Raw genomic sequence first — 27,224 nt, forward strand, 5'->3', positions numbered from 1 at the left:
GATTTTTAAGGTAAAGCTCAGAAAAAACATTTAAATTAGTTCTTGACTATCTATACAGCGAGTCGGTGCTAATCATGCAGAAACAGTTGTGTCTTGGGCAGTCGTCGCCAGAATCTGAACAAGGTGTAAGTTGCCAGATATAGCTGCCCATTATTTCACAGGCCTGATTTATTTATTTTATTTGTTTATAAAGTTTTATATAGCGCGAACATGACCCGTGAGGGTATCAGAGCGCTTTACAGATGATCGGAACGAAGAACTAGAAGAGGAAACAACAACATAATCAAGAGAGGTACAGACTTCGTAAGCTCACAAATTGAAGAGAGTTACCTCTATAGGAACAAGTTGACATGACAATAGACATGATCCAACATTCGAATAATACTCTAATTAAACTGGACTCTGACATCTTCATCGCTCAACAGGGGGGATGAAAAAAATTAAGCCTCCCCATAGTTGGTGTTCAACCTCCAACAAGGATGGACAGGGATTAGATTAATAAAATCAATGTGTTATTGTTACACAGCAAAAACTACAATTGAGGCCTTTATTTGCATAGCTGTCTCAGTGAGTTATAGCAGACAAGTGTGACACAGCACAGCCTTTTTAGTTGGCAGGATAGCAAGGGCCAAGAGCTTAAGTAACACATACGTTGCTAGGAGACCCAAGCTTTCGGCATCAATATAACAATGCAATTGATTACACCCAGTTTTAAACTGCTTGACAGCTCGTGATAAAGCTTTCTTTGATGCCAGAGGTGGTTCCAGGGCACATTCTTCGACCCAGAAGTACAAGCTGTATTTTTGATAACTGCTCAAGCGACAAACTTGCTTTGGTAAACGTGCTGATAAAGAATTACATACCTTAAATTCCAAGATGTAAGCTTTGTTGGATGTGGAATGGGCTGTTTCTTTCCAGGACGTACAGGAGGATCTCTTTCAACAGCTGGTGCAACATCTGAAGGTCACTCATACCAGTTTCTTCACCAGCCCTTATTCCAAAGGCTAAAAATGCTGCTGTTAACTTCAAACCTGCAGGCCCTCCTTTAGGTGAGAATGTTATGGATTTAGTTGAAGTGCCCTTGCTCTTCCCGTTAGTGCCATCATCACTAGCTGCATATTATACCAGTCTGTGAAACTTTAAATGGATAATGGTGGCAAATGCAACAACGATATATTCTAAGTGATATATCACAGGCATGCGCGAGGTGGTTGGGTGCAAGAAACCTTCTGATTCTTCTTTCATTTTAGGACAAAGAAACACAATTGGTTCTTCATTACTAACGTGTTCCTGGGATCTGTTGTACAGTAGTTCAAGATTTTTTTTATACAGGCCTACTGTTATTGACAAGAAAAGAGAATGCATATTAGTGTAGCAGAATTATGAGAAACTTCTTGGCCCTTCAGGCATTTCTACATTGAATCCATGAGTTCTTCAAAATAACAATAGGCAACATAATCTCAATATTCTATATTTACAAACAGAGAGTCAAGATTATCAGCAGATCTGCAAGTCCTATGACAGTGGGAACATAAGTATAATGCTGAAACCTGCTTAGAACATCTACCAGGTCCGACTAGCCAACGGGTAGAATCCTCTCAGCTGCAATTTATGCCAATAAATCTTGTCCTTTCTAAGACAATCAGTAACTTCCTTAGAGTGTAAACCTTCTAGCTCGACCTGTTTGCAACAGGTCCTGATCATAAAAAAACTTTATTCTCCTACTTTTCAGCATGATTGTTGAGGCACGGACATGTGAGGCAATCCTGGTTTGTGAATCTACAGACTAATCCATAAACAAAACCTTACAGCTCTGAGTTTGGCCACATTTCCCAACCAAGGACAAGGGCCAGTGCTGCGCCAAACCCAGCATTTCAACAGCCAAGGCTCACTGTAGCGTGAGACACGATGTCACATTGCCGCAACTGCCACCAGCAGCGGGGACTCCAAGCCCTAGGGTACCTTGCTCTCCCAGATGGGAGGAGCTTTCCAACACTGCGCTTCAAAAAGCGCCAACGCTCACCGCATCGGGGACGCGCGCGGGTGAAACCCAGGCCAAGGTCAGGCCCATCCTTGCCCGTCATTGCCAGGAAGAGGCAGGGCAGGGCCACCCCTCTTTCATCGGGCCCTCGATCCATGCCGCGGACTGTCTTTTGCTTATCAAGGTACTGTGGGAAGTCTCATTTTACACGGGGAAGCCTCATGCGCAGATAAACTGATGAAATCTATTGACTGGAACCCATAGCTCGGGCTATTGAACTAATAATCCATCAGCGTAGTTGTTCTCACCTCACTGTCAGTGCCTCGAGTATTAGAGAACTGGTTACCTACTGTTATCTCTTCCGATATTAACAACTCTGCTGTACACATTAAGATATGGGTGAAAGGAAAACAATGGAGGGTGTTGGAGGTGGAGGCAGTGGCAATGGTCGGGTTGATGAGGGGAAGAAGGCAAGGAAATCACTCAAACACGCAGGTAGTAACTGCTTGTTGGATCGTATAGACACCCTTATTAGTGAGTGTGAGGGTATTCTTGAGGCTGAACCAACTACGCTCGATACCTTAGGCCAACCCCCATCCCCTCCTAGAACCACTGAACCCCCATGCTTAATTACCATCCCAGCTATGTTCCAAAAACCCCCTCGAAAGGGAGCCTCTGCATCCAACAAAGACATACCACCGAAAATACCCTCCAAAAAACCCTCCACCTCCCTCACGAGCACTAGTGACCGCCAGTTGGGAACTGCAATTACTTGCACAAACAGGTTTTTACCACTGGTGGACTTGCCCGAGGATTGTAGCGAGGCATCGCCTCAGACACCTCTTATGTTTACTGCAGGACCCAAAATTGAGCAAAATTCAGAACCACAGGAGACATTTCAGCTTATCAACATGCTTAGGCTTGAGATAGGGACCTTGAGATCCATGATTGTAGACCTTACCACCCTGGTTAAATTGATGCTACACAAGGAGTCACCCAGTCAGCAGCATGCAAAGATCTTGACAGAACATAACCCACAACCTTATGTGGTGCACACGGTAGCCACTGAGAAAAGGGGCACCCCGGGCCATGGTCCCTTTCCACTCCCTTCCGTCACCTCAGCCCATAGGCATACCTCCTCTCTCCATATGAGGATACAGAGAACTGTATCCTCCTGAGGCGGAAGCCGGGAGTAAGTTAGCTGTTTTTAAAACTTTGAGTGTCACAAATCATTGTATCTTAAACTGTGTTTACCTTGTTCCTGGGCACTAATTAAGGCTCCAAACTCGCCTTTTGACAGGGATTCGTTGCGGCTCTTGGCGCCGCTGCAGGACCTGCTTCGCACACCTCGCACGCCATCACCGCTCGATCCCTCAGGCCACGCCCCCTTAGTGTGGACACGCCCCCATCTACCCCTCCACCTCCCTTATAATCATGTGCATCTTCCGGTCGCGCAGCGGACGCGCGCAGCGGGCGCGCCGCCGGCGCGCCAAAGGCAAGCCCATCTGCGCCCGTCCGCGCCTCGCCCGTGCCCAGTGCCACCCCCCTGCACAAAAAATCATCTATTCAAGAGAAGCCCTACTAAAAATCAAACCAGACCCAACATCCTGCACCAGATCCCTTGACCTGACCACCTGGTCTGGTTCTTGGACCTGCAGGTGCTGTAGTTACAGTCTAGGCTTCAAAGCAAGTAATCAGCCACCCGTACAAGCTAGGAATCTACGATGTGGACTGATCAATGTCAGGTCTATGGGAAAGCACGCCGCACATATATTTGATCTCATAATGGAGAATAAACTTGACTGTCTCTTTATGACGGAAACCTGGCTGACACCTAATAGTAACCCTGACATAACAAACTCCTTACCCCCAGGATATCTAATCTCTAGAGAGGATAGACCTTGTCAGAGGGGTGGAGGCATTGCTATTGTCTATCGCGACACCCTGAATTGCCAAACTTTCCTTATACCTGACTTCAAAGGGGCGGAAAATGTTGGCTTTGCTCTAAAAATACATGACTCTTTCACCTTTACAGGGGCCCTGATTTATAGACCACCTGGCTCACATACTGACTTCATTAATAGTATCGGTGAAGCTATAGGCAACTTAGTCCTCAAATCAGCCAATTTCACCATCCTGGGAGACGCCAATATACACCTAGACGCCCACTCAGATCAGGCTACAATCTGCTTCACCGATACTATGAATGTACTCGGTCTGAACACTCTTACCACCTCCGCCACTCATAAGGCGGGACATATACTTGACTGCATCTGCTCCAATATTGAAACACTTAAGGTAGATACCCCACAAATATTAACTTGGACAGACCATAGCTATATTCCGTTCGAATTCCCCGTAACATTTCATTCTCGGACTAAGAAAACCAACGACCTCCCAGGGCCTGACATGAAAGGACCCCGGTGGAAAGACCTGATAGGACAACCAGATTTCCTGATAAGAGCTGACATATCTAGACCGACTCTGTCGGGAGCCCCCGACAAAGACAGTCAGGCCTTTAAGGAATGGATCAACTCACTCATAAAGGGCCAGGAGTCCATCCTTCCCTGTTTGAGGACCAGGAGAAAACAGAGACCTATCGCCCCGTGGTTCTCTCTCACTCTAAAAGAGGAACAACGGAAAGTTAGGGCTTTTGAACGAAAGTGGCGACTCAACTATACAGAGCATGACCAAGATTTGTACAAAATCGCCCGTCGCCAATACCACAGGTCGATTAAAACGGCCAAAAGGGAATACTACAAGGAAGCCATTAATAATAGTAAGAACAAACAAATAGAAATTTTCAATATTGTTAATACATTCATTAACCCCAAAACTATGCAGAAAGATATCCCCCCCTCACAGAGTCTCTGCAACACTATTGCAGACTACTTTGAGGGAAAAATTTTAACATTGACCAAAGACTTCCCACAACCTCACAGTAATGAGGAGAACAAGGTCATCAACTCCGGACTAAAAACCAATACCTCTGCTTCCTTTCAACCGGTAAGCAAAGAAGAAACGCAGACAGAAATCCTTAAACTTACATCCGGATCTCCCTTTGATCCCTGCCCTCCGCTAGTGCTTCATTCACTAATAGTGGTTGTTAATCCATTCATCAATAGCATCATAAACTCTTCACTCACCCAGGGTCTGGTCCCTGAGGAATGGAAACTCGCAGCAGTCAAACCCCTGCAAAAAAAAGCACTACCGGACCCCGCTACCCTTACAAACCTCCGTCCGATCTCCCTACTCCCAGCCTTCTGTAAACTTACAGAGAAAGCTGTTAACAAACAACTTACTGCCTTCATGGAAAATAATAACATCTGGCATCCCAACCAAGCAGGTTTTAGAGCCCAACACTCCACAGAATCAGCCCTAATCTTTTCCTCCGAAACCCTCCGTGGAGCATTAGATCAGGGAAAGAAAGCAGTCCTGGTTCTATTAGACCTGTCCGCGGCGTTTGATACGGTGTCCCATGCCATTCTATTAGACCGTCTAGCCGCGGCAGGAATTGTTGGAACCGCATTGAACTGGATAAAAAGCTTTCTCGTAAATAGGAGACAAGTTGTTGTGGTCTTAGGACAGTATAGATCAGAGGAAAAGTTAGTAGGATCTGGAGTCCCTCAAGGATCCTGCTTAAGTCCTACACTTTTCAATATATACATGGCCCCACTAATCACTCTTATCTCATCCTTTGGCATAGACACCATTGCATATGCAGATGATACTCAGCTCATTCTGATACTGGAAAATGATACCCAAGAAGCCGAGAGAAGGCTCCAAAGCTGCCTTACCGCCACGTTCAGATGGATGAACTTGAATCATCTCAAGTGCAATACTGGGAAAACAGAAATCCTTCCCTTTGGCAAGGATAATTTCTTCAATCCCTCATTATGGTGGCCTGATGATGCCATTGCTCCCCCTAGCACTGCCTCCTCAGTCCGTAATCTAGGGATCAAATTTGACCCCACCCTGAGCTTCAAACAGCAAGCCACAGCCGTAGCAGGGACCTGCTTCGGAATCATTAAAGGGCTCAGGAAATTCTACGACCTAATTCCCCTTTCTGCAAGGAAAACGGTCGCAGTAGCCCTCATCACCTCCCGCATTGACTATTGTAATAGCCTATATGCAGGGACTAACAAAGAAGTCCGCCATAAATTACAAATGGTACAGCATGCGGCTGCCAGACTAGTACTAGGGTGGAAAAAGAGAACCTCAGCTACGGCAGCAATGAACCTCTTACACTGGCTGCCCATTAACAAAAGGGTGCTCTTTAAAATTCTATTGATCACCTTTAGGGCTTTTAATGGAAAGGGACCCAACTACATACTAAAAATGTTCAAACATTATAACCCCACGCGATGCCTCAGGTCTCAAGCGGCCAATCTTCTTACCATTCCTAAGTTCAGACTCAAGACTAAAGGAGGAAAATCCTTGGCAGTACTTGGGTCCAAGGCCTGGAACCTTCTTCCCCCCTTTCTCCGTCAAATCTCCACAGAAGCGACTTTCAGAAAGGCCCTCAAGACTTGGATTTTTGCTCTCCCTGAATGGGAGTGCAAAAATCTAGTCTAATTACCTTCCGCCTGGATCATCATCAGGATCTGATTCTTCTCTACAGCGCAAAGATGCTCCCTGGAGTGCAACCTGCGCTTTATAAAAACCCCATTACATTACATTACATATAGCCAAGTTCCCAAACAATTCCAAAATCAGGGCTCCTAAAGATCTTTATACAGCTGCTTACCGGGTTCCCGCAAACTGCATTAGCCTCCCTACTCCATCTCTGGCACAGCTCCCCTCCCAGATGGCCCAACAACAGACGAACCACTTAGATACTCCCTATTTGTCCCATCCTTTAAAAACTTTATGGTTAATGTCCCTAAGCTTGGCTTTAAGAGCATTCCCGAAAACGAACTCTCCCTGACCACTAAAGCCATTCATTGGATTTGCTGCGTTAGGGGCTGTCGATCAGTGATACGGGAAGATATTACCAGGGCTCGGAGATGTACATCCCCATCCCAACCATCTGACTGCATTGAGCTCACTATGAGGAGTGCCGACTTGGCCAAGAACCTCCTCGCCTTCGAATACTGCACCTGCCCCCCTGACACCTCCTCCACACAGTTCATGCTATTCCCGCTAGCCACACTGAGTAGGCAATCTACCATGCAATCATCTATTCTATCAGATAGAGGAACTTCACTGGAGGCCATCGACTGACTACAATCTGAGCGTCAACTGTATTTTGGTTCACGTACCATCTCCCCAAACACCAAGCCTAGTCCCCATAACATTTCACCCCCATGCACTGACCCTGAGCCATCGGAAGACAGACCTTGGGGGGACAAGGCCCAAAATAGTTTTTTAACGGTCACTCAGAGGGCCCGCGAAGCAGAATCCCCGACACCTTTAGACTTTCAGGCACTGACTAATGCCTAGCCCTGCACAGTCAGCACACCACGAGTAGGAATATCATACCAGGACTTGCTCCATGCTATCAACTAAAAATATAATCTTGGAACGTGGCAGGGCTAAAAAGTAAACTGTCAATCCCTCATTGGAACAAACTAATTGAGGGTTTTGACATATGCATTTTTCAGGAAACCTGGAGTCTGGTCCCTTTGTACAAATCAGGATATGTGTGCTTTCATTCGCAAGCAACCACCACGGGGAGAGGACGTCCGTCAGGCGGTTTGACTATATGGGTGAGCATTGCCCTGAGCTGCTGAATCACCCTACAATTAAATCCGAGTCCGGATGTCCTGAGACTTACCATGAGGGGATCTGGGGGGCTGAGGGGGGGGGGGGTGGGGTACCCTCGACTTGTACAATGTTTACATAGGGGGGACTAAAGGAGGTAGACCCTCGCCTACAGTCACAGCCCTGGAAGAAGCCCTAGCTTACTGCTCGCCCCACTGTAGAGTACTGGTTGCAGGAGACTTCAACTGCACCTTCGAACCCCTGGACACAGAGGACTTGATGGGGGTTGAGGAGAATGATAATAAATGTGCCGTGCCCCGGCTCAACATACCTCCTGTCAAAAGATGGACACAGTTAGCACTCCAACTTAATGCCCTCACTATAGAATTTGGTTTGAGGGCAGCAAATGGGAGAACCCCATCGGATAGGCAGGGGGCTAACACCTGTAACAGAGTCCGTTGCCCCTCATGCATTGACTACATCTTATTTGATGTAAGGCTTTGGGGAAACCTTATATACAGAACTGGGCTCCACCACGGACGGTGACCATAACCGTCTTTGTGTTAAAATGAAATCCCTGTTGGCTGCTCTACGTCGCCCCAAGAGCACACAAATGCTAGCCACCACCAGCGACGTTGCCCATTCCAATTGCAAAAGATTCCTGAAGTGGTGCAAGGTCTCACTTCAGGAACCCAAAATTGCTGGAATCCGGCAAGTCTTAGCCTCGAGTACTTCAGCGCTTCAGGCCGCAGTTACTGACCCATGGGGGATGGCAGACGCCCCAAACGTCCACTCTCGCACATTGGAATTAGTAGGTGCATTCTTCCTAGCCCCAAGCAAGAGCAATAAGCCCAGAGCGCCTACCAGAGGGCCTTATACGTGGTGCACGAATGACTGTAGGCACAAACGGCAGCTCTTAGCCACAGCAATTAGAGATAAGAACTGCCCTCTGATTAGGGCTGCTAGGAAGAACTACAGAGCAGCTCTGCACCAAGCAAAGAATAAATGGGACAAATTACACTGGCAGGAACTCAAAGAAGCAAGTCTAGCTAAGAATAACAATCTATTTTGGACCTTAGTCTCCAAGGGCAATAGGAATGACGCTTGCCCACTCCCCAATCATATTCCAAGCCATGCCTGGCACGACCACTTCGAGAGAAGCTCTACTCCGCCCCAGAGATTAGGCCACTCGAGGAGTTATATGATCCTACTGACCCTTCCAGCACTGACAATAAGAGTGAGCCCTTTGTCCTGGTTGAGATCGAGGCTGCAATAAGGAAAACTGTCCCCGCCAAAGCAGCCGGGCCGGACGGTCTGCCCGGAGATCTTTCTCGTAGATCTCACGAACTGGGCACACTACATCCTTCTTCTCGCTAATGCAATCGCCAGTGCAGCCCAATTCCGCGATCTTGGAAAGGTGCCAAGGTGGTCCCGATCTACAAGAAGGGCCCAAGAGAAGACCCCTCAAACTACACTCCAATTAGTCTGTTAGATGCAATGCAGAAGGTCTTCAGTAGAGTCCTGCTACAAAGTAGCCAACTATTGGCAGAAGATGAAGATATCCTCTCCCAGTATCAGGCTGGCATTAGGGCCCATACTGGAACGATTGATCAGGTCTTTAGGCTGCTTCTCATATATTGGAAGACAGTGATAATCGGCAAGGGCAGTCTTTACCTCGCATTCATCGATCTAAAGACTGCCTTTGACCTGGAACCCAGGAACAACTTGTGTCAAGTGCTTAGAGACATGGGCATTCCTCCCCTCATTCTTAATCTCCTGGTCCGGCTCCACGAGGATAATGTTGCCCAGGTGAGGTGGGGAACACAAGGCCAGCTGACGGAGCGGATCCCTGTTAACAGGGGAGTCTGCAAGGGTTGTGTCATGGCACCCTCCCTGTTCTCTCTTTATATGAACGGGGTGGTTAGCTTTCTCAAAGAAGATCCAGCAGATGCACCAACTCTGGCGAGTGACAAGGTACCGACGCTCCTGTTTGCTGAAGACACCCTGCTGGTGTCGAAGACCCCAGCAGGATTACAAAGACTGCTCAACTGATTTCAATCCTTTTGTGATTCCCGGGGAATGGTCATTAACACTACAAAAACCAAGTTCATGACCTTTAACCCCCATAAATCATTCAGAAGCAATCTTGTGCTGGGCGGGGCACACCTGGGGAGAGTCTGGACCTTTGACTACCTTGGCGTCCGACTCTCCGACAAAATGTCATGGAGGGCCCACCTTGCCAGGATGCTTCTGGGTCATTAACGCGTGACCGGAGCACTAGGTAAAGAGCACCGTTCCTCACAAAGTAGACTAGTTGCACCGGTGCTCATGGTTTATGATGCCAAAACAGTCAACACAGCTCTCTATGGAGCTGAGCTGTGGGGGTTCGACAATGTTGATGATATCTCCAGATCTGAACATAAGTTCCTGATGAACCTGGTGATGCTCCCCCGTAACACCCCCCTGATACCTTTAATGCTTGGTATGGGCAGACGGTCATTAGAGACATATCAAAACTGCGCCCCCTGCTCTTCTGGGCTTGCATCAGGCGTACCCCCAAACTCTCTAAATATGCTGCAGCACTTTCTGAGGTCACACACCTAGATGCTAACCACAGAATTAAATGGACCTCAGACATTAGGAAAACATTGATAGCACTGTTTTTCCAAAGACATTGGGATAGGCAAGACCCACCAAGCACAGAGGAAATCAAACAGACGTACTGGGATTGAGTGGCCATCCAGGAAATCGGCAAGCCAAATGTGGGCAGACTAACGGAAGAATTTTACTTACACAAGCAGACCAGAGGCCTCGAGCCTTATTTAGACATGATCCAGGTACCAAGACAGAGGATGCTGTACATACACTTTAGGTTTGGCACGCTTTCTGTCTGTGCACTAACCGCAAAGTGGTATCTACCCAAACAGACGTCAGCAGAATGTCCCTGCTGCAGAGGTCCACTGGAGTGTGTTACCCACGTTATGTTTGTTTCAGCATACAAAGCACCAAGGTCCATATGGTTTAAACCTATTTGCCGCCAACTGGGCCATCGGGTTGTTCTGCGTATTTTCAGGTCAGACCATAGAGCCCTTTTTGCGTGTGGCGTGGCTAAAGTTCTTAGCCATGCTTGGTTAATTAGGCAAAAAGCCCTGCCAAGAGTGGCTTAACATCTTTCCGCTTGAGGCAGAGAAGACGCAAAGAAACTTCCGTAGTATCAGATGGTTGTCTAAGCCACCAACGAGATTACGCTCTATGCACTGACACTTTATATTAGATCACTCGTCACCTGGAAGATGTTATCACATTTCCTCTCTTGCACATTCCTGGGGTCTCATATTATGTATTTCATGATGACCGTATAAGGCAGGATGTTGTTTTCTTAAATGTCTTGTATCTAATTATTCATGTTTTTAGCCATGATCTTTTTATAATTTTTCAATTGTAGCTTTCGACAACTGTATTATTTATTGTGGTGCATTTGAGCATTCACTTAGACTAGTTGTGCACATTGTTTTGGTTCATTTTGTATCTTAAGCCAATTTGCTTTTTTGAATTTTTCTTTTTAAATATTTTACAAAGCTTTTATGACACAAGTTTGTCGAAATAAATCATATACATACATAAAATACATGTCTCAGCTGATACAAAAGATAAGCTAGACAACCCTTCTGTTGTCTTTTTCTGGATGCACAACTGAAATTCAGGCTTTTTTGTTAAGCAAGGATGCCTACCATAAGTCCTTCAAAAATAAAGTGCTATTTAGGACAAATCTGCAAAAAGGTGTCAACTGATTTCTAGCTCTAAAGACACCTACATTGTAAGTCTCTATTGGCCATATTAATAAGACTTAGGGAATTTCCAATCAGGCAGGTGCATGATTGATTGTTTTGTGCTCTGCCACAACAACTTGGGTTGTCTGCTGCCCCAAAAATTACTGACTTGGAATAGAAGCTGCAGCAGCACTCTTGCAGAGTACCCATTGAGATCTACAAACCTGCAACTTGGAGAATGTGTGACACCTTTGCAACGCACCGTTCTTTGGATATCCAGTCCAAAATGGAATCCACTGTGTATCTGGCATTGCTCAGCAACCTGTTTCTCACCTTCCCTATTTTCATTGTACTACTGGCTAGTTGTGATTCAAACATTACAGCCAGTAAACTATTCAGTGCTTCAAAAAGTTACTTCCCTCACTCTACAGTTCCTCAGCATTGGTGTTTTTAATAGATTTGCAAGTGTTCCTTCCTCCTCTTCTGAGACTATTCTGGTATCTTGGTAAATCCGAGGTATGGCAATCTCTTCACTTCATTATCTAAAATGCAGATTAGGTATTAAGGTGGACAGACGAAAATGCAGTGCGTTAAGTTTGTGTTTTAACTCTGCTATCTATAACATTTTACTATAGAATCCCAGCCGGATTAAAAAAGCACTATGTCAAGCATGCAAATCTGTGGATGATACCAACACTAGAGAATTTCCAATAACAATTTTTATTTGTTTTCCTTGTAGCTTTGTTGAACTGAACCGCCTCTCATTCACTGAGCCAGAGGGCACGCCTAAGCTCAAGAAATCTGTGTTCATAGAGCAGAAACGTGGAGTCTCTATAGGAGAGGTGGTGAATGGAGGCCCTCTTCCTCATGTAACCCCACATGTGCCAGTCTGCAGCTTCAACAATCAGAATAAATATGTAGGTGATGGTCTTGGCAATGAGCAGGCAAGCAGCATTCCAAGAGTCAATGTGGAAGCCGTAGGTGAGTGCCAAACCGTATAGGGAGCACAGTATGAATGTTCTCACTTTGTTTCACTCTCTTATGAACAATCCCTGATTATTGTCTTCTATCTTCGCATGGGATTGTTGTGGTATGAGGGCCTTCTGCCTATGCTTCTCATTTTTCCCTTGTCGACCCAGTCCTTGTCTATTTTCTTACTCCACTGGGATCTCTCTGTCCTTTCTTACTTTTTACTTCAGTCTCCCTTCCAATCCTAGGCTATGTAAAAGGAGCGTGGTTTGTTAATTTGTCCTCTTATTTCCCCTCCTCTCCTCTGTCTTTGACTTCTGGTGGTCTTCTGTGCCTTGACTCTTGTGAACAGTGCTTTCTGCTCATTTTGTGTGGGAATTGTGACACACAGATGGGCAGTAATCTACTGTACGTAACCAAAGGAAGAGCCAATGAGGCATTTACATATTTTGCTGTAATCAATAAATATTGACAAGATTAGGAATGTGATATTATATGAATCAAAGAATATTAAGCAAAGACCAATATTGGCTAAATTAAGTCAAAGACCTTGCGTGTGGGTCATTTCTTACCTGGTTTTGTGTCTGATTCTACTTTCTATCTTTTCCTAGATAAAAGTAAGTTGATGATTTCTCTGTTATTTATTTAATTTATTTTTGAATTCTCCTTGTTATTGTGCTAAATCTAAAGTTTTGTTGTGTGCTAGAATTTTTACGTGCACGCTTTCAGTGACGAAACCTATAGGTAACAAAATCTAGGTACATTGATGACTGATCCAAAGACCTCTAGTATTCTATACATTCATACATTTTGCTAAATATTGCTATCTGTTCTTCTGGCCCTATCAATAGGCAGGGATTTATAGGAAACATGGCATTAAAAATTGTTAAACAAATAGGACTAGATGGTCACAATTCCCTCAGTAACTTGAAATGTTAGCAGCTAAATAACTATTTTGGGCCGCTGGCCTTTTTACATATCTCCTTGATGGTGATGAACGAGAGATGGGAATTGGGGAGGGAAAGGAAAGGGTCAGCAGCCTACTGAGCTACATTGGTAAAGTCAAGTCTGCTTAGTGTATGACCAGTGGGGTGAGATTTGAAACATGCACGTGTGTTTTTTGTTTGAGCTAGTATAGTATGCATGGAGACTGAGTGCTGTGTAATTGATCGCTAGGGTGATCTTTGATTGCATGCAGTAGAAGATGGTGGTTTCCCATTAAACTTCCCTTTGTCTGTAGGACTATCACCCCTGTCTGATTCCTGGCAGAAGTGTCAGCCACTGCCCCCTACCTTAAAATATAAAACGTATCAAAACCACTTTTGGTGCTTGATATCACTGACCTGACACAAACCTATCCGCATATTTGTATGATGGATAATCCCCATTCTATGCCCTAGCCCACACTTGCTAGGACTGAGCTTTTGCTGCAGAAGATCCAGGAAGACAGTCTATGTAAATAAAACAAAGGCACATTCTGAAAAACAGTATACTATGCCAGTCAGCAAAACAGGAAGGTGCAAAAGCAGAATCTAAAATGAGAGAAGATAACCATTAAAAGAAGGTTAGGAAATACTGCATGACCGCTTAATGGACATGGAGAAAAAGGGAAGAGGGACAAATGACTTTCTCTAGGCTTCCATGTATTAAGCTGCGACAAGCGTAATAAATGGCCTTGGTGCTAATTTTAGTAAGTGAGGCTAAGTCAGTGAACCTTTAAGGAGACACCTGATTCTTCCACCTGATATCCCTAAGTGTTAAGCAACACAGGAAGGATTGTCTTTACATCTAGCACCTTTGATGAGCAGAATGTGCGATAGTGGCATCCAGCTGTCAACACACTCATTGACTAGGTGATCCCAGCCATATGTCATTGTTTGTATATCTTTTACACTCTCAAGTTGGTATTCTCTTTAAAAATTAGTAAATGAAAATACAAATGGGGATAAGTACACAAGTGAAATCCAAAACTGACGCTGTTTCCACTTTAGAAAAGATATGTGGAGCCTATTTAGACGCTGCTCCCACACGCTTATATCATTTTCTTTCTTTCCACACAACTAGACGCTTATCTGGAGCTCTCGGTTTCGTCTTTCAGAGACACCTACCTTGATATTTTCCCAAAATGTTCTTCAGAGTGCAAGGGGTGTCACCTTGTAAAACAGATTTCAAGCTCTGTAGGGACTCAAAACAAATGTCTGTGCCAGATCCCCATCATGCGCCTGTGATGTCTGGGATCAAGTCACCGCTCCAAGGCCTGCAGTGACTGCATCACCATGCATAAGAAGACCTCTCACCAAGATTGCTCTAAGTCACGGTCCAAGTCTAAGGTTCGGTCCCGGCCCTGTTTCCGCTTCAGGAGTCTACGAAACTGCTACAGAGGCTGGTCATTTTTTGCATTCCAAACTATCTGGGAGGTCTAAAAGAAAACACAAGAAATCGAAGCGGGACTCAGTCCCCTCTCACAACTCATTCACCTCAGCAGGCGTGCAGGCAGCACCATGGCTCTCAATCTCAATCCCAGAGTCGCCCAACTTTGGAGCCGATCTCTCAGTTGGTTCCGGCACAACCTGAATTTTGGGTCCATTAGCCACTCCTCAGCAAATGGAAGCGTTCCACACAGCCAAGTCCTTGACCTCCTGTCAAGAATTCCTGTCATACAAGGGAAACACGCCCTTATGTAAACAGGAGAGCTGTTACATAACTCAAGGGAAACACGCCCTTATGTAAACAGGAGAGCTGTTACATAACTCAAGGGAAACACGCCCTTATGTAAACAGGAGAGCTGTTACATAACTCAAGGGAAACACGCCCTTATGTAAACAGGAGAGCTGTTACATAACTCAAGGAAAACACGCCCCATAAAGGGAGGAACCGGGAGGTACAAGGCTGTCGGATATTGTGTTTACACCGACGTACCTGCTTCGTGAAGAGCAGTGTTCCGGAGTGGTGCTCCAGTAAGGCAAGAACGGAGGTAGGTCGAGTCGTTACTCCCTGGGCCGTGTCTTGCCCCATCGTCACCTGTGAAGGACCCGGAAGCTCTACCGGTCAACCATTGAGCTTCGCTTTTTGACTCGGCTGAGTCCAAGCGCAGTGGCGCTTTTGCTGGTTGGAGTCGTAACTCCCAGCCCGACCAGAGACACAGGGACTGCCAGCTGTAACGCACACCAGGAGGTGTTTGCCGCGTTACAGACTCGGAAGTCCACAGGATCGATCGAGCGGCTGCTCTCGGTTCAGTCTTCTTGCTTGTGATTGGGGTATCGGTGACGCATCACCAGGAGGTGACTCCGCGTCCCGGTGCAGTCTGAGGAAGAGGTTGAGCGGCTGCTCCCTTCAGGTAGAGACCCCGGCTGGGTGTTTCCCTGACTCCTCGATTCTCCCCAACACTCTTCGTGCCCCTCACAGCCTACCGATTGGCATTGTCGGCCATTTCATTTCTGCCCTCTGTTGGCATACGCCGGGATCGGCGTATATGCAGAGGACGGTTCGGACCATCCGTGCTGTGGGCTGGTAACGTACTTAGCCTGGAGGATTCCAGTGACTATAACTTTTGTTTGTTCTTTGTATTTTATTTGCCTTCATTAAAAGAACTAACCCTTCACAAGTGGTTGCGTCCTCATTGTCGTGTCTGTTAAACGATCCTGAGACGTTCAGGGCGTTACACCTCCAGCTCTCCATCTTGGAGCTCAAAACTAATGTATTGATAGAGATCTCCAGCTGGGTCAGACGTCTACTGTGCCCCTTTTACTATTCAATGAGGTGCTAATGGATATTCTTATTGGGGCCTTGGGACAAATCTTGCACCGGCCCTCCAGTTAATAGAAAAATTGCTAGATGCCATTGATCTGCTCCGGATTACCCGGCGTTCCGCTCTTGTCACCCTTCCCCTGAAAGTTTAGTTGTGGAAGCAACCACACGAGGTCTAACCCCAACACCTTTCTTACCACTTCCCCCAATAGGGAATCTAAATGAAACATTTAGGAAGCAAGTTTTTTCTTCGACCAGCCTGGTTCTCTGCTCATTAAATGCCTTCCGCCTTCAAGGACGCTACTCCCACACCCTTTGGAACTCTCAATCAATCAATCAGTACTTGTAAAGCGCATTACTTACCCATGAAGGTCTCAAGGCGCTGGGGGACGGGGTGCCGCTACTGCTCAAATCCACCTGGATGTCCCTGAAGATCTCCATCCTGTTATTGCTCAGGCTGTCCAAGATGGTGCTGATGCAGCAAAGTTCGCCATTCGTTGAGGCTTGGACACCACCAATTCCATGAGATGAGCCATTGGCACCAGTATTGCCATTCGCTGCCATGCATGGCTGTGATCAACCAGGTTCTTGGCAATGTCCAGTCCTCTCTTATGAGAGGACTAAACTCCCCTGTTTGGGTACAAGGCTGAATCTACTTTAGAGTGTTTTAAGAAGAACGGGGCTTCTGCACTCTCGGGGTCTTTCCATGCCACCTCGTCAACTGCACCACCCTTACCACTTCTTTTGCAGGTTCGGTAGCGCTATTCCATAACACAAGCTTGTCCATCCTCTGTAAGGAACCCAGCAGTTTTGCGGTTGAGGCCATGGTGACTAAGGCCCTCCAGCCAAGGTTAATGGGCGGGCTGCCCAGTTCACTGCGATTGGGTCAGTGATAGCTTCTATCCCTACTTTACCCAGATCTGACAGTGGTGATCCATGCATCTCTACCAGGTTGGTGTGACCACCTGGAACAGGTGGAGATCAGAGGCCTCTGGTCTCTGGCAAAATCATGTCTCCATATGAACCTTCTGGAGCTTAGTACCATCTGCTTGAAGATGAAAGCCTTCCTTCCGTTCATCAAAGGGAGGCTGGCACAGGCACAGGCACTCACAGACAACACCCCTGCCATGCGGTACTGCAACAAACAAGGTGGGGTGTGGGAAGGGACTCTGGAAATGGCTGTACCATCAAGGGATCTTTCTGGTGGTGAACAAGGTCGTTGAATTCCAAGATCGACAAGCTCAGCCGACGTTGCCTAGTAGATCACTAGTAGCATATGCACCTGGAGGTGGCGCAAGGCCGCTTCTGTGAATGGGGTGAACTTTGGCTCGATGTATTCGCCACCGCTGAGAACGCGTGATGTCAGCACTTCTTCGCATTGGAGTTTTCTTGGCTTCTCTTGATTGGAGACTGTTTTGCCTTGAGTTGAACTTTGGACTCCTGTATGCCTGTACGCTGATACCATTCCTGCCCTGATTTGTGAAGATCATGACCCTCTGGGCTTCAGTCATTCTAGTGGCTCCGGCTTTTGCACAGAGTATGGTGTCCAGAACTCCTGGGCTTGAGCATCTGTGCTATGATCAGGCAGCCCCTTCAAGAGGTACTGCGGTCACAGCAGCAGGGTCGGGTTCTACACTCTGGCCTTTACTATTTCCACCTTCATGCCTGGAGATTGAAAGGTGACAAATTAAAACGTTCGACCTTCCTCCGGAGGTAGTTAAAGTTATCTTGGCATCCGGGCGATGGGCAGACGGTATACATCTGTTGTTTGGACTAATTTGAAGCTTGGTGCAGCACTTACCACATAAACCCTATCCAGACAAAGTTATCTGATGTTTTATTTGTTATGAACCACTCTGGGCTTTGCTCTGGGCACTGTCTTTTAAAAGGGTTACAACATCAGTTTCCTCGCTCCCCCTTTGTCATGTCACAGTGGGACCTCAATTAGGTACTCCCTTTGAGATGCTTCACAGCTGCCCCTTACAGCTACTCACCCTTAAGCCAGTATTCCTCATCACCATTACTTTCGCGTGGCAGGTGATTGAGCTACAAGCTCTCTGTTAACCCGCTGTACATCACCTTTTTCCCCCAGAATAACTGGTTCTGAAGATGCAAGTGTCCTTTTTGTCGGAATTTGTGTTGCTGTACCCCGACGGTGAAAGTATCACTCTGCTGGCATTCTGTGCTCCTCATCATCCTTCTAAGGAGGAGAAGATACTCCATTGTTTGGACCCCAAGAGAGGGCTGAGCTTTTACATAGATCGTACCAAGGAACACTGGGTGGACAATCGATTGTTTGTGGGGTTCTCTGGAGTGCATAAAGGCAAAGCAGTGCAGAAGAGAGCCATCTACTGTTGGATTGTGCTCTGCATTAAGATTCGCTATGCACTTGCTAAAAAGCAACTTCTGGAAGGACTCAATCTACCAGGGTGCTACCACTGCGTTCGTATGTGGAGCACTTGTCTTCAATATTTGTGAGGCAGCTACTTGGGTGTTCCTCCATACATTCACAAAGCACCATTGTCAGGACAGTCCAGTTGGTTATACAGGACTTTCTGGTTTGAATCCATTCACAGACCCGCGTGTGATTATGTCCTGCTTTTTGATTCCATTCAGAAGGTGAGGAACTTCAGCTAGAAGTCTCTATCAGACTAATAGTTACTTACTTTCACTAGTGTTCTATTTGGTAGAGACTCAATCGAGTAGATTCCTTACCAACCTTCCCATCCACCAGATTCTGTGACTGTTCTCAATCCTTTAATAAGACCCCAAGTTTAGGAACCTGTGCACTGGTCACACCAATTTGTTTTGGGGGCTCTGGCTCTACATTAACGGACCCGGACAATCTCAATAGCAATTGACGTCTGCACGCAGGAGTGGTGCCTATATAGACTTCGTACGTCATTTCAGGACAGGAACAGCATCCCTGCGGAGCCACCCAACACCACCTCCCGGTGTGCAAAAGTACTGCTTAAACATTTCTGGTTACATTCTGACCCCTAGGGAATATTCAATAGGTGAGGAATCTGCTGCTAGAAAGAGGCTTGTGGAACAAGTTCATTTATTCCTTCAGGAGAAAACCTCTTCACACCATCCCAAGTCAGGCACAGCAAACAACTGCCTTGGCAGATTTCAAACCACACAGAACAACCAGGGTGTACTGCAGGGACTCCGTCATCACAGTTTCACACACTGCACCCACAACCACCATCTTCCAGCCCAATACCACCTCCACCACAATCCCAGCATAGTTTGCCACCACCACTGGGTTTGCCTCACATACTCTGACTCCAATTTCGATAGTCAGGATGCTATCAAGAACCCCTGCGACCAGCGACAGCCACCAAACTTTAAGATGACCTTTGGGAAGATTATAATGTTGACCTTTGGCACAGTGTCTACTTACAGCCTTACCCTGTTAAGTAATCACCACCTGATGACAGTGCAGCACATCATGATGTCATTCAGTGGGCAACTACGCAGTGTAAGAAATTGGATTATTAATTAGGGTGGGTGACTACCTAGCTCGAAGTATAATCACAATTTATGTTGGGATAAACTCTTAAAGTTACTAAATTAATCTTAACTCAACCCCTAGTATCTATGGCACAACTTAGGGTAATATGTGAAGTATTTATGCCGTACTAATACAGTAATAAAGTCAATACGGCAACAGAATAAAAATCCCAAACTGAGTTGGAAAAAATGTTAAAATTTAATAAACAAAGTTACTCTAAAATGACAAAAATCCATTAAGGGAAAACGGAGATGTGAATTTGTAACGTTTTAAGTAGAAATAGGACATAGAAGCATGAATCACAAAGTGGCAGTGATGGTGCAAGATCGTGGTAGACTTTGACCTAGGCGCATACACCAACAAGGTTTGTCTTGGTCAAAGATTTTACCTTCTGGGTTAGTCTTTCAAGTCTCAATCCATCGCAGGGGTAGACAGCTAAAGCTCTCTAGAACCCCAGGGGTGGCACAGAGACTCCCAGGGTGACATTCAAAGGCCAACAGCAGGGTCCAATCCACAATCCAGGTTCCATGGCTACAGGTCAGCTGGGCAATTGCAGGAAAGACCTCTTATAGCTTGTTGTATCCATGTAGCTTTAGCAGGAGGTCAGCCATATGACATTTGAAGCCCACCTTTTTGTCGTGGGTGCAAAAGATAGCAGGTTTACTCCAATGCTCTTCTCAGGTCGCAGACAGAAATTCAGTCCTCTTCTGATATTCCTCAGTGTTGAATTAATGCATTGTATGTTGTATTATGCATTATAGTTATTGTTGGCTTATATTGTTGTTTGTCCCTTTTGGATTCCCTTAGTATATTAATGAAATTAGAATTGTATGATGTGTTATGGAATGTAGGCTTGGCATTCATACTGAAGCTGGTGGCTGTACTACTTCATGTATGTTGCCGCTTCTGCTGCTGGGGTTTTTATTACATGGAATAAATTCTTGTCTTAAACTAACTCAGGGGATTTATCTTTGTCCTGGGTGCAGGAGAGAGCATGTATACACCAATGCTCTTCTCTGGTTGCAGACAGCAGGTTTAGTCCTCTTCCAATATTCCTCAGATACAGGAGTGTTCTGAAGTGGGTATCTGGAGGTGCCATATTAATGTCTGGCTCCAGCTAATGAGCGGCAATGACTCATGGGCATGCCCTAACCAACGGGGATAAAGTCTCCGGAGCCACCTCTACCCACTTGAGGCATTTTCAAGATAGCAACAGTCATCTGCCACCCAAAACATGGGCTCTGAGGTCTGGAGGTTTGTGGGAGAGTCAATTGTGGTAATCCTAGTGTCTTCCCACATTTATACTCTAAAATCCAGTTTGGGTAAGCCATTATCCCTCCAATAAATTCAAAGACCTATTTGTGGTAGAACAAAAATGTTTTTTTCCAGGAACCAGACAGTTGATAAACAAGAATTATTTTAGCATCCAGTTCTCTGTCTCTCAAGAGCAACCCAGTGTAGTGTTTAGACCCAGCAGACCTGCCAAGCAGGTTTTGACACTCAATCAGTGGTTGACTCCATAGTCTCAAAACAAGCATTTGCAATGCAATAGGTCTCGCATTTACGAGAGTTTGGGCTACTGGTATTGTAAATGGCAATAACTTAAATTCTCACAGATGAGAGAACTATTGCATTGCAAATATTTTTTGTTGTTTACAAGCGCCCCATGCTGCACTTTCACGTTAATAGAGGCTCCCTTCTTTAGACGAGCTGCACCTAAAGAAAAGGGCTGCCAATAAAGTAAAAGCGTGGAATGGGGCACTTTTACAAAAAACAAAGCATTGTTTGTTAAGTTGTGAAAACAATTTAAAGAAATAGTGCTCAGAGGCTGTAATTAAAGCCTACCGAGTAACAACATATGTAAGAGGGCCAGTCCGTATGGGAGGTTACAAGATGAAACAAGGCTGTACTAAGGAGGGACTACTAAGCCTATTGACCAATGAAAAGCTACAGTTTACAAAGGACAATGACACAAGCCAATGAAAAATATGGGCAGAGCTTCAAGTTCCTACCTAAATACAGCATGGCTCACAGAGCAGTGCATACGCTACCCAGACTCGACCTAAAAAAGTTAAATATGCGGCGACGGGGAACGGGCCACGATTCTAGTGCTAAGACGCCCAACGTCCTTCTCCCTCTTCCACAGCATCAACTTCCAGCGAATCACTGTGTTCAGCCATAAGTTCTCATTAGCAGCAATAAGCCCCAGCATTAAGCATGCCTGACATCTTGGCAGGTTAGTGGAGCTGACCCAAGCCGTGGGCCTCTCTCAGCCAGTCTGCATCTCTGGCACTGCTTCCCTGACTGTGTGGTTGTCTGATACAATCACTCATGTGATTTTCAAATAACTAGTTCCCAAGCGTAAAAGCAGCAGCAGCGGCTGAAAATAAATGTGCGCCAGAACCCCAAATCCCCGACTACAGCAGAGGATGTGAAGCAGGTGATGTGCTGAAACACCATAGAGTAGATACAGCATGTCTTGATAGGCAGTGCATGCGCTGCTAAGGCTTGACCTAAAAAGTACATTTGAATACCAAAATCAGGAGTAAATAGTGTTAAAGAATGTTGCAGGTTTGTGGATGGCAGAGAAGTCACGACTTGGAAAGCTTACAAGTATCTCTGCAAACTATCTATATTCCTCTGTAAACCTCACCATTTTTTCAAAGGGGGAGTTTTTGTATGTGGTGACTGATGGTCAGGAAGCCATTGCTATTGCTGTGAAGGAGTATAGCTGATAGTCTGTTCTGGAGCCAAAGGCAAGACATCGAACCGATACAGACATTACAATATGTTTTTCACGTATGTAGACCGAGAGCTTTGGATTTTTCACCTGTGGTGTGGGAGAGGACAGCTAAAATTACCCATCTACCTAGTAAATAAGGTGTGCTTTTTAACCTCTCGGCATATAATGTCACTCTCCTGACTCCGTCAGGAAAGTAGGTTGACACAGAGGTCAATCAAAAATGATATTTAACCTCTTGCAAGCCACCAATGTTACTTTAGGGCAGCCTGCCTTGCTGTTGAGGGCTGGTTACAACAAGATTGTCTCACGTGAAATACATACATGTCCTACAGCGTGCTGGAAATGTGCGATTCATTGAATATTCTGAGTGTTCCGCATGTGTCAGTTGCCAGAGTAACTGAAGACTTGAACTACCCGTTTGTTATTATTCATAATGTGCCTTCGATGCCTGCGTCTTCCGCCGCTAAATAGAAGTTGTAGGCGTACAGTTGTGAAGGCACTTCGTTACTAAAGTGCAGCCTAAACGTTGCACATAAAAAACCTTCCGGAGATTTTCAAATGTGTTACGCTTATACAAAAATGGCAATGCTCTTCAAGCATATTAACCTCCATTTATTTGATTGGGCTCTACCAAAATTAAATGACACCGCCAGTCTAAGAGTAAAGAGAACAGTTGAGAGCTTCGTTACTGGGGGGGGGGGGGGGGGGGGGGGGGGGGGGGAACAAGTAACTGCTAAAACACATCCTTCGTTTGTCGTGACCATTCTCATTTAATCCTTTTCCTACTCGCCTGTTTCTCGATCATGTGAGACAGAGAGGAGACGCCATGCGCGTGCCCATCGCCTGTCCGTGCGCGCACATAGTTTGTCTCCCTTCGTGCACCAAACCGACAACAATAGTCTCACCGAGGAGAAGCAGCGCGCATGCGCTGCGTTCGCTAGGCGATACCTAAAAAGGAGCCTCTACCCTGCATATTCTGGCATGTTCAGATTAGTCATCTCTACCTACCCTTTCACGTCAGCCTGTTTGTTACTGGGATGCATTTCATATCTTTTTCACATCTGCTCAAATGCTACTTACTGGATTAATGGCTAGCAGAAGTGAGAGTGCAAATGTAGCGTCCAGGAACTTCAGGCAGGAATTAAGGTATCTTTCTAAAAGTTATTTTTCCTCAATGAATCTAAAAAATCCGGCTTCACCTTTGAGTTGAAATGTTAATAACTATTAAAAATAGTTGTTTAATTAGCTAATCTCATTTCCTAGATACCATTTTAGGATTTTATTCTGTACTCTAGTTTTCTACAAAGGACAGCCAGGCTTCCCAGAGTGAAACATAGCTTTTGGGTGTTAGTCACTGGAAGGACATGTTACCATTACATTGCCCTTATTGTCCCACTTTTAAATGCCATGCACCCTGCCTTGTGGACTGCAGGGCCACCATAAAGATGGTGACTTATTAATATTTAAAAGGGAGGTTTTTGCCTCTTAAAATGGTTCATTTAGATAAGTCTAATAGCAGTGTATAAACTGTTACAGGCACGCTACTAGGGTAGGCCTGAAACCATGTTTGCACTGCCACTGTAGCATGCGGCGCAATAGGTGCTGCAGTCCACTAGTGGCATTTATCTTCCAGGCCATGAGTACTCCCTGTACTATATACTAAGGACTTTTAAGTTAAATATACCAGTTGGGATTATGCCAATTCGACCATATGTTAAAGGGGAGCACAAGCACTTTACTACTGGTTAGCAGGGTTAAAGCGCACAGAATTCTGAAGCCGCAAAAGCCTAAACATCTGGGGTGACCATGCAAAAAAGGCGGATTTCCTACACACACCATCGGGTCATACTCCTCTTGGTAGAGAAGGAGGAGAACTTTTAGAAACTCTGTCCAAAATTGAACGCTGTGTCAAGTTCCTGCCTATGCTTGGAGGCAGACATGACTAGGCATGTAGCAGAGAACTTCAAGGTTGTGCACACAGGTAGGAAGACAGCCTTTGTGCAGGGCACAGGTAATACAACAGACAAGGAGAACTGGAAGATCAATGCCATGTGGAACCAACTTGGTGACTCTCCTTTCAAGGTACAATAGGTACCATTGGCAGGGGATCGAAAAACTGGATATGTTTATTCTGCAAGCTTATTGCAACCATGGTAGGGTATTGGTGCAGGAGGGGAAGAATGTTCCGAACACCAACATCAGGTGTGCTCTAGATCAGCAGACACTGCTTCCAGAGAGGTAAGCACCAGAGTGATCTGGCTGAGTCATCATTGGTTTTGGGTAACTGAGTTCCACCCAGGGTTGCAACACCTTTTCAGAAATGACCCCTTGACTGGGAAACATCAGCTTGAATTCATATTGTGGAAAATCAAGAAAAGTAATGATACTGCCAAGGCCATGGGTGAACTCCAGACCCAGCCTTCAGAGTCTGGGTTTTGTCGTCATTAGATTAGAGGATGCACCAAGACTGCTACCCCACCGCAGTGATCAAGCGATCTTCCTCACCAGCCCTATCCGAGAACTCGGGCCAAACGTCCCTAAGGAGGTTTCAAAGACCGTAGCAAAGACAACGGTAAAGGTGATTCTAGTAGGGGCGCCCCCACCTCCAATCAGTGACATGCCGGTGATTCCTTCTCCCTGATCTCCCTCTTGGGAGAAAGATTGGGTTCGTCCTTTAACAATGGAAGGAAATAACCTCCAGCAGATGGGTCCAAGCTAGGATACTGCTTGGAGTTCCACATCGCACCACCAAACAGAATACCATGGCAGCACATTATCAGCCTAGGTCATCAGTGACTGTTTAGGATGCAAGTATGAACTATCTACTAGTTTGTGCTTCTCTACTGCTGCTTCCTGTTGACAATACTTCTAATGACAGCTCTGCAAGATGTCATCCATGTGGCCAGGAGCAGGAGACTAAATGGCGACTCTCACAACCTTAAGGTCTTTTGCTTTCACATCCCCATTCATCCGGCGTATCATCACTAAGTAAGGTTTGTGGCAAATGGCTAGGACTATCAACACTATCAATTCAGTGTGAGGCCCTTTTGGGTCATAAAATTTCCAAGAGGATTCATATAGTGCGCAGCGGTTAGCACCACACCTGCGTGCTGACCTCCATTCCTTTCTTTCTGCACCTTTGGACGTAGATTCAAGGCACGGTCCCAAAATCCTTTTATCAAATACAAGGGACATGTCCCCATCGAAAATACAGTGTTAAAACACTGAAGGAAGGTGTGTAAGACCTGCTTCTGATCACAGTTGCAGGTGTGGACCTGAATTCTCTTTCTTGAAGCCTTTTCCCAAACAAATTCTCCTTTCATTCAAAGTAAAAAGTCTTCCAGAGCTGGGGGATCACAACCGAGAAGGCACGCCCTCCCAACGTGGCTCTATTAACGCGCGGGCAGACCAGCTGGTGTGTCTCAGATGAACGGAGACAACGACCAGGCACATAAGATTTCAAACGGTCTTTAATGTAACGGGGTGCTGCTCCAAACTGGGCTTTATGTGCAATGCACAGGCCTTTTAACCTAACCCTTTGCTTAATAGGGAGCCAATGCAATTGTTGTAACCATGGTGTGGCACGTGTTCTTCTAGGTACTTTGAAAATGAATCTCGCTGCATCGTTTAGGACCACCTGAAGTTTCCCCAAAAGTTTCTCGGGAATCCCTATGTATTGCCATAATCCAGGCGTGACAGAATTAATGCCGACACAACAGTGCGCATGGTGGAAAACGATAGCAGGGGTGCAAGTTTCCGGAGTTGTCTTATCAGACCTACGCAACTCCCCACTACTGCAGATACCCGACTGTTCATGGTTAATTTAGTGTCTAACCTGATACCCAAGCTTTTTACAGCTGGCACTGGTGTCAGAGTGATACCAAGATCCTGTGGCCAAAAGAGACTTGACCATGGATTAGATCCAGTGATAAGGGCTAGAACCTCTCTCTTGTCAGGGTTTACCCTAAGCGAGTTGGAGGTCATCCAATTCCACATAAACCGGAGGATACTCTGTACCTTAAGCTGTGCTTGGGTGGAATTGTCAATACGCACGATTAGTTGAGTGTCATCGGCGTAGTTGAACACCTGACAATCCAGTTTGGCCAATGCTTCCACCAGTTTTTGAAGGTAAATATTGAAGAGCATGGGGGACAACGCAGAGCCCTGCGGCACCCCACATGACAAGGCTCCATGCCTAGATGTATACTCCCCTAATTGGACCCTTTGAGACTGATCCTCCAGAAAGGAAACAATCCATTGGAGGACTGTCCCAGTGACTCCCAGCCACCGGACCTGGGCCACCAACTGTGCGTGGTTCACAGTGTCGAACGCGGCTGAGAGGTCCAAAAGGATCAGTGCAGAGGAGATTTTCCTGTCGGTCATGAACCTTAGCTCATCCAACACTGAAAGCATAACCAACTCAGTGCTGTTATGGACTCTAAATCCAGCTTGCCGAACATGTAGCAGCTGATGATCTTCCAGAAAAGAGGAGACTACTCTAAGCACGTGTTGTTCCAGTACTTTAGTCAAAAAAGGGAGTCTGGAGATGGGTCGAAAATTTTTCACATTTTTACTGTCTGCCCCAACTTTCTTTAGTAATGGGATCACTATGGCTTCCTTACATTTTTGTGGGACCTTCCCCGTTGTTAATGATAGATTTAGCAAGGACAGAATTCCAGGGCCCACTACCGGAAGGCTCATCTTAAATACTCTAGGAGGACAGGGGTCATCTGGTGACCCAGACTTTACTTTGGCCATGGTATGAACTAGACTATTTAAGTCAAGTGCAGGAAA

At 45.8% G+C, this 27,224-nt stretch overlaps 1 protein-coding gene across 1 annotated transcript in view; it reads left to right on the forward strand.

Moving 5' to 3' along the window:
- The window catches only part of MCM3AP (minichromosome maintenance complex component 3 associated protein), a 693,444-nt gene that overhangs the window by 319,957 nt on the left and 346,263 nt on the right, over positions 1 to 27,224 (forward strand). Inside the window, exon 12 of the mRNA XM_085645158.1 lies at positions 12,194 to 12,435. Within this exon, the coding sequence (XP_085501284.1) occupies positions 12,194 to 12,435 (242 nt within the window). The remainder of the gene's footprint in view (positions 1 to 12,193; positions 12,436 to 27,224) is intronic.

Source organism: Triturus cristatus, chromosome 3_1 (assembly GCF_964204655.1).
Source record: "Triturus cristatus chromosome 3_1, aTriCri1.1, whole genome shotgun sequence".
Lineage (NCBI taxonomy): Eukaryota > Metazoa > Chordata > Amphibia > Caudata > Salamandridae > Triturus > Triturus cristatus.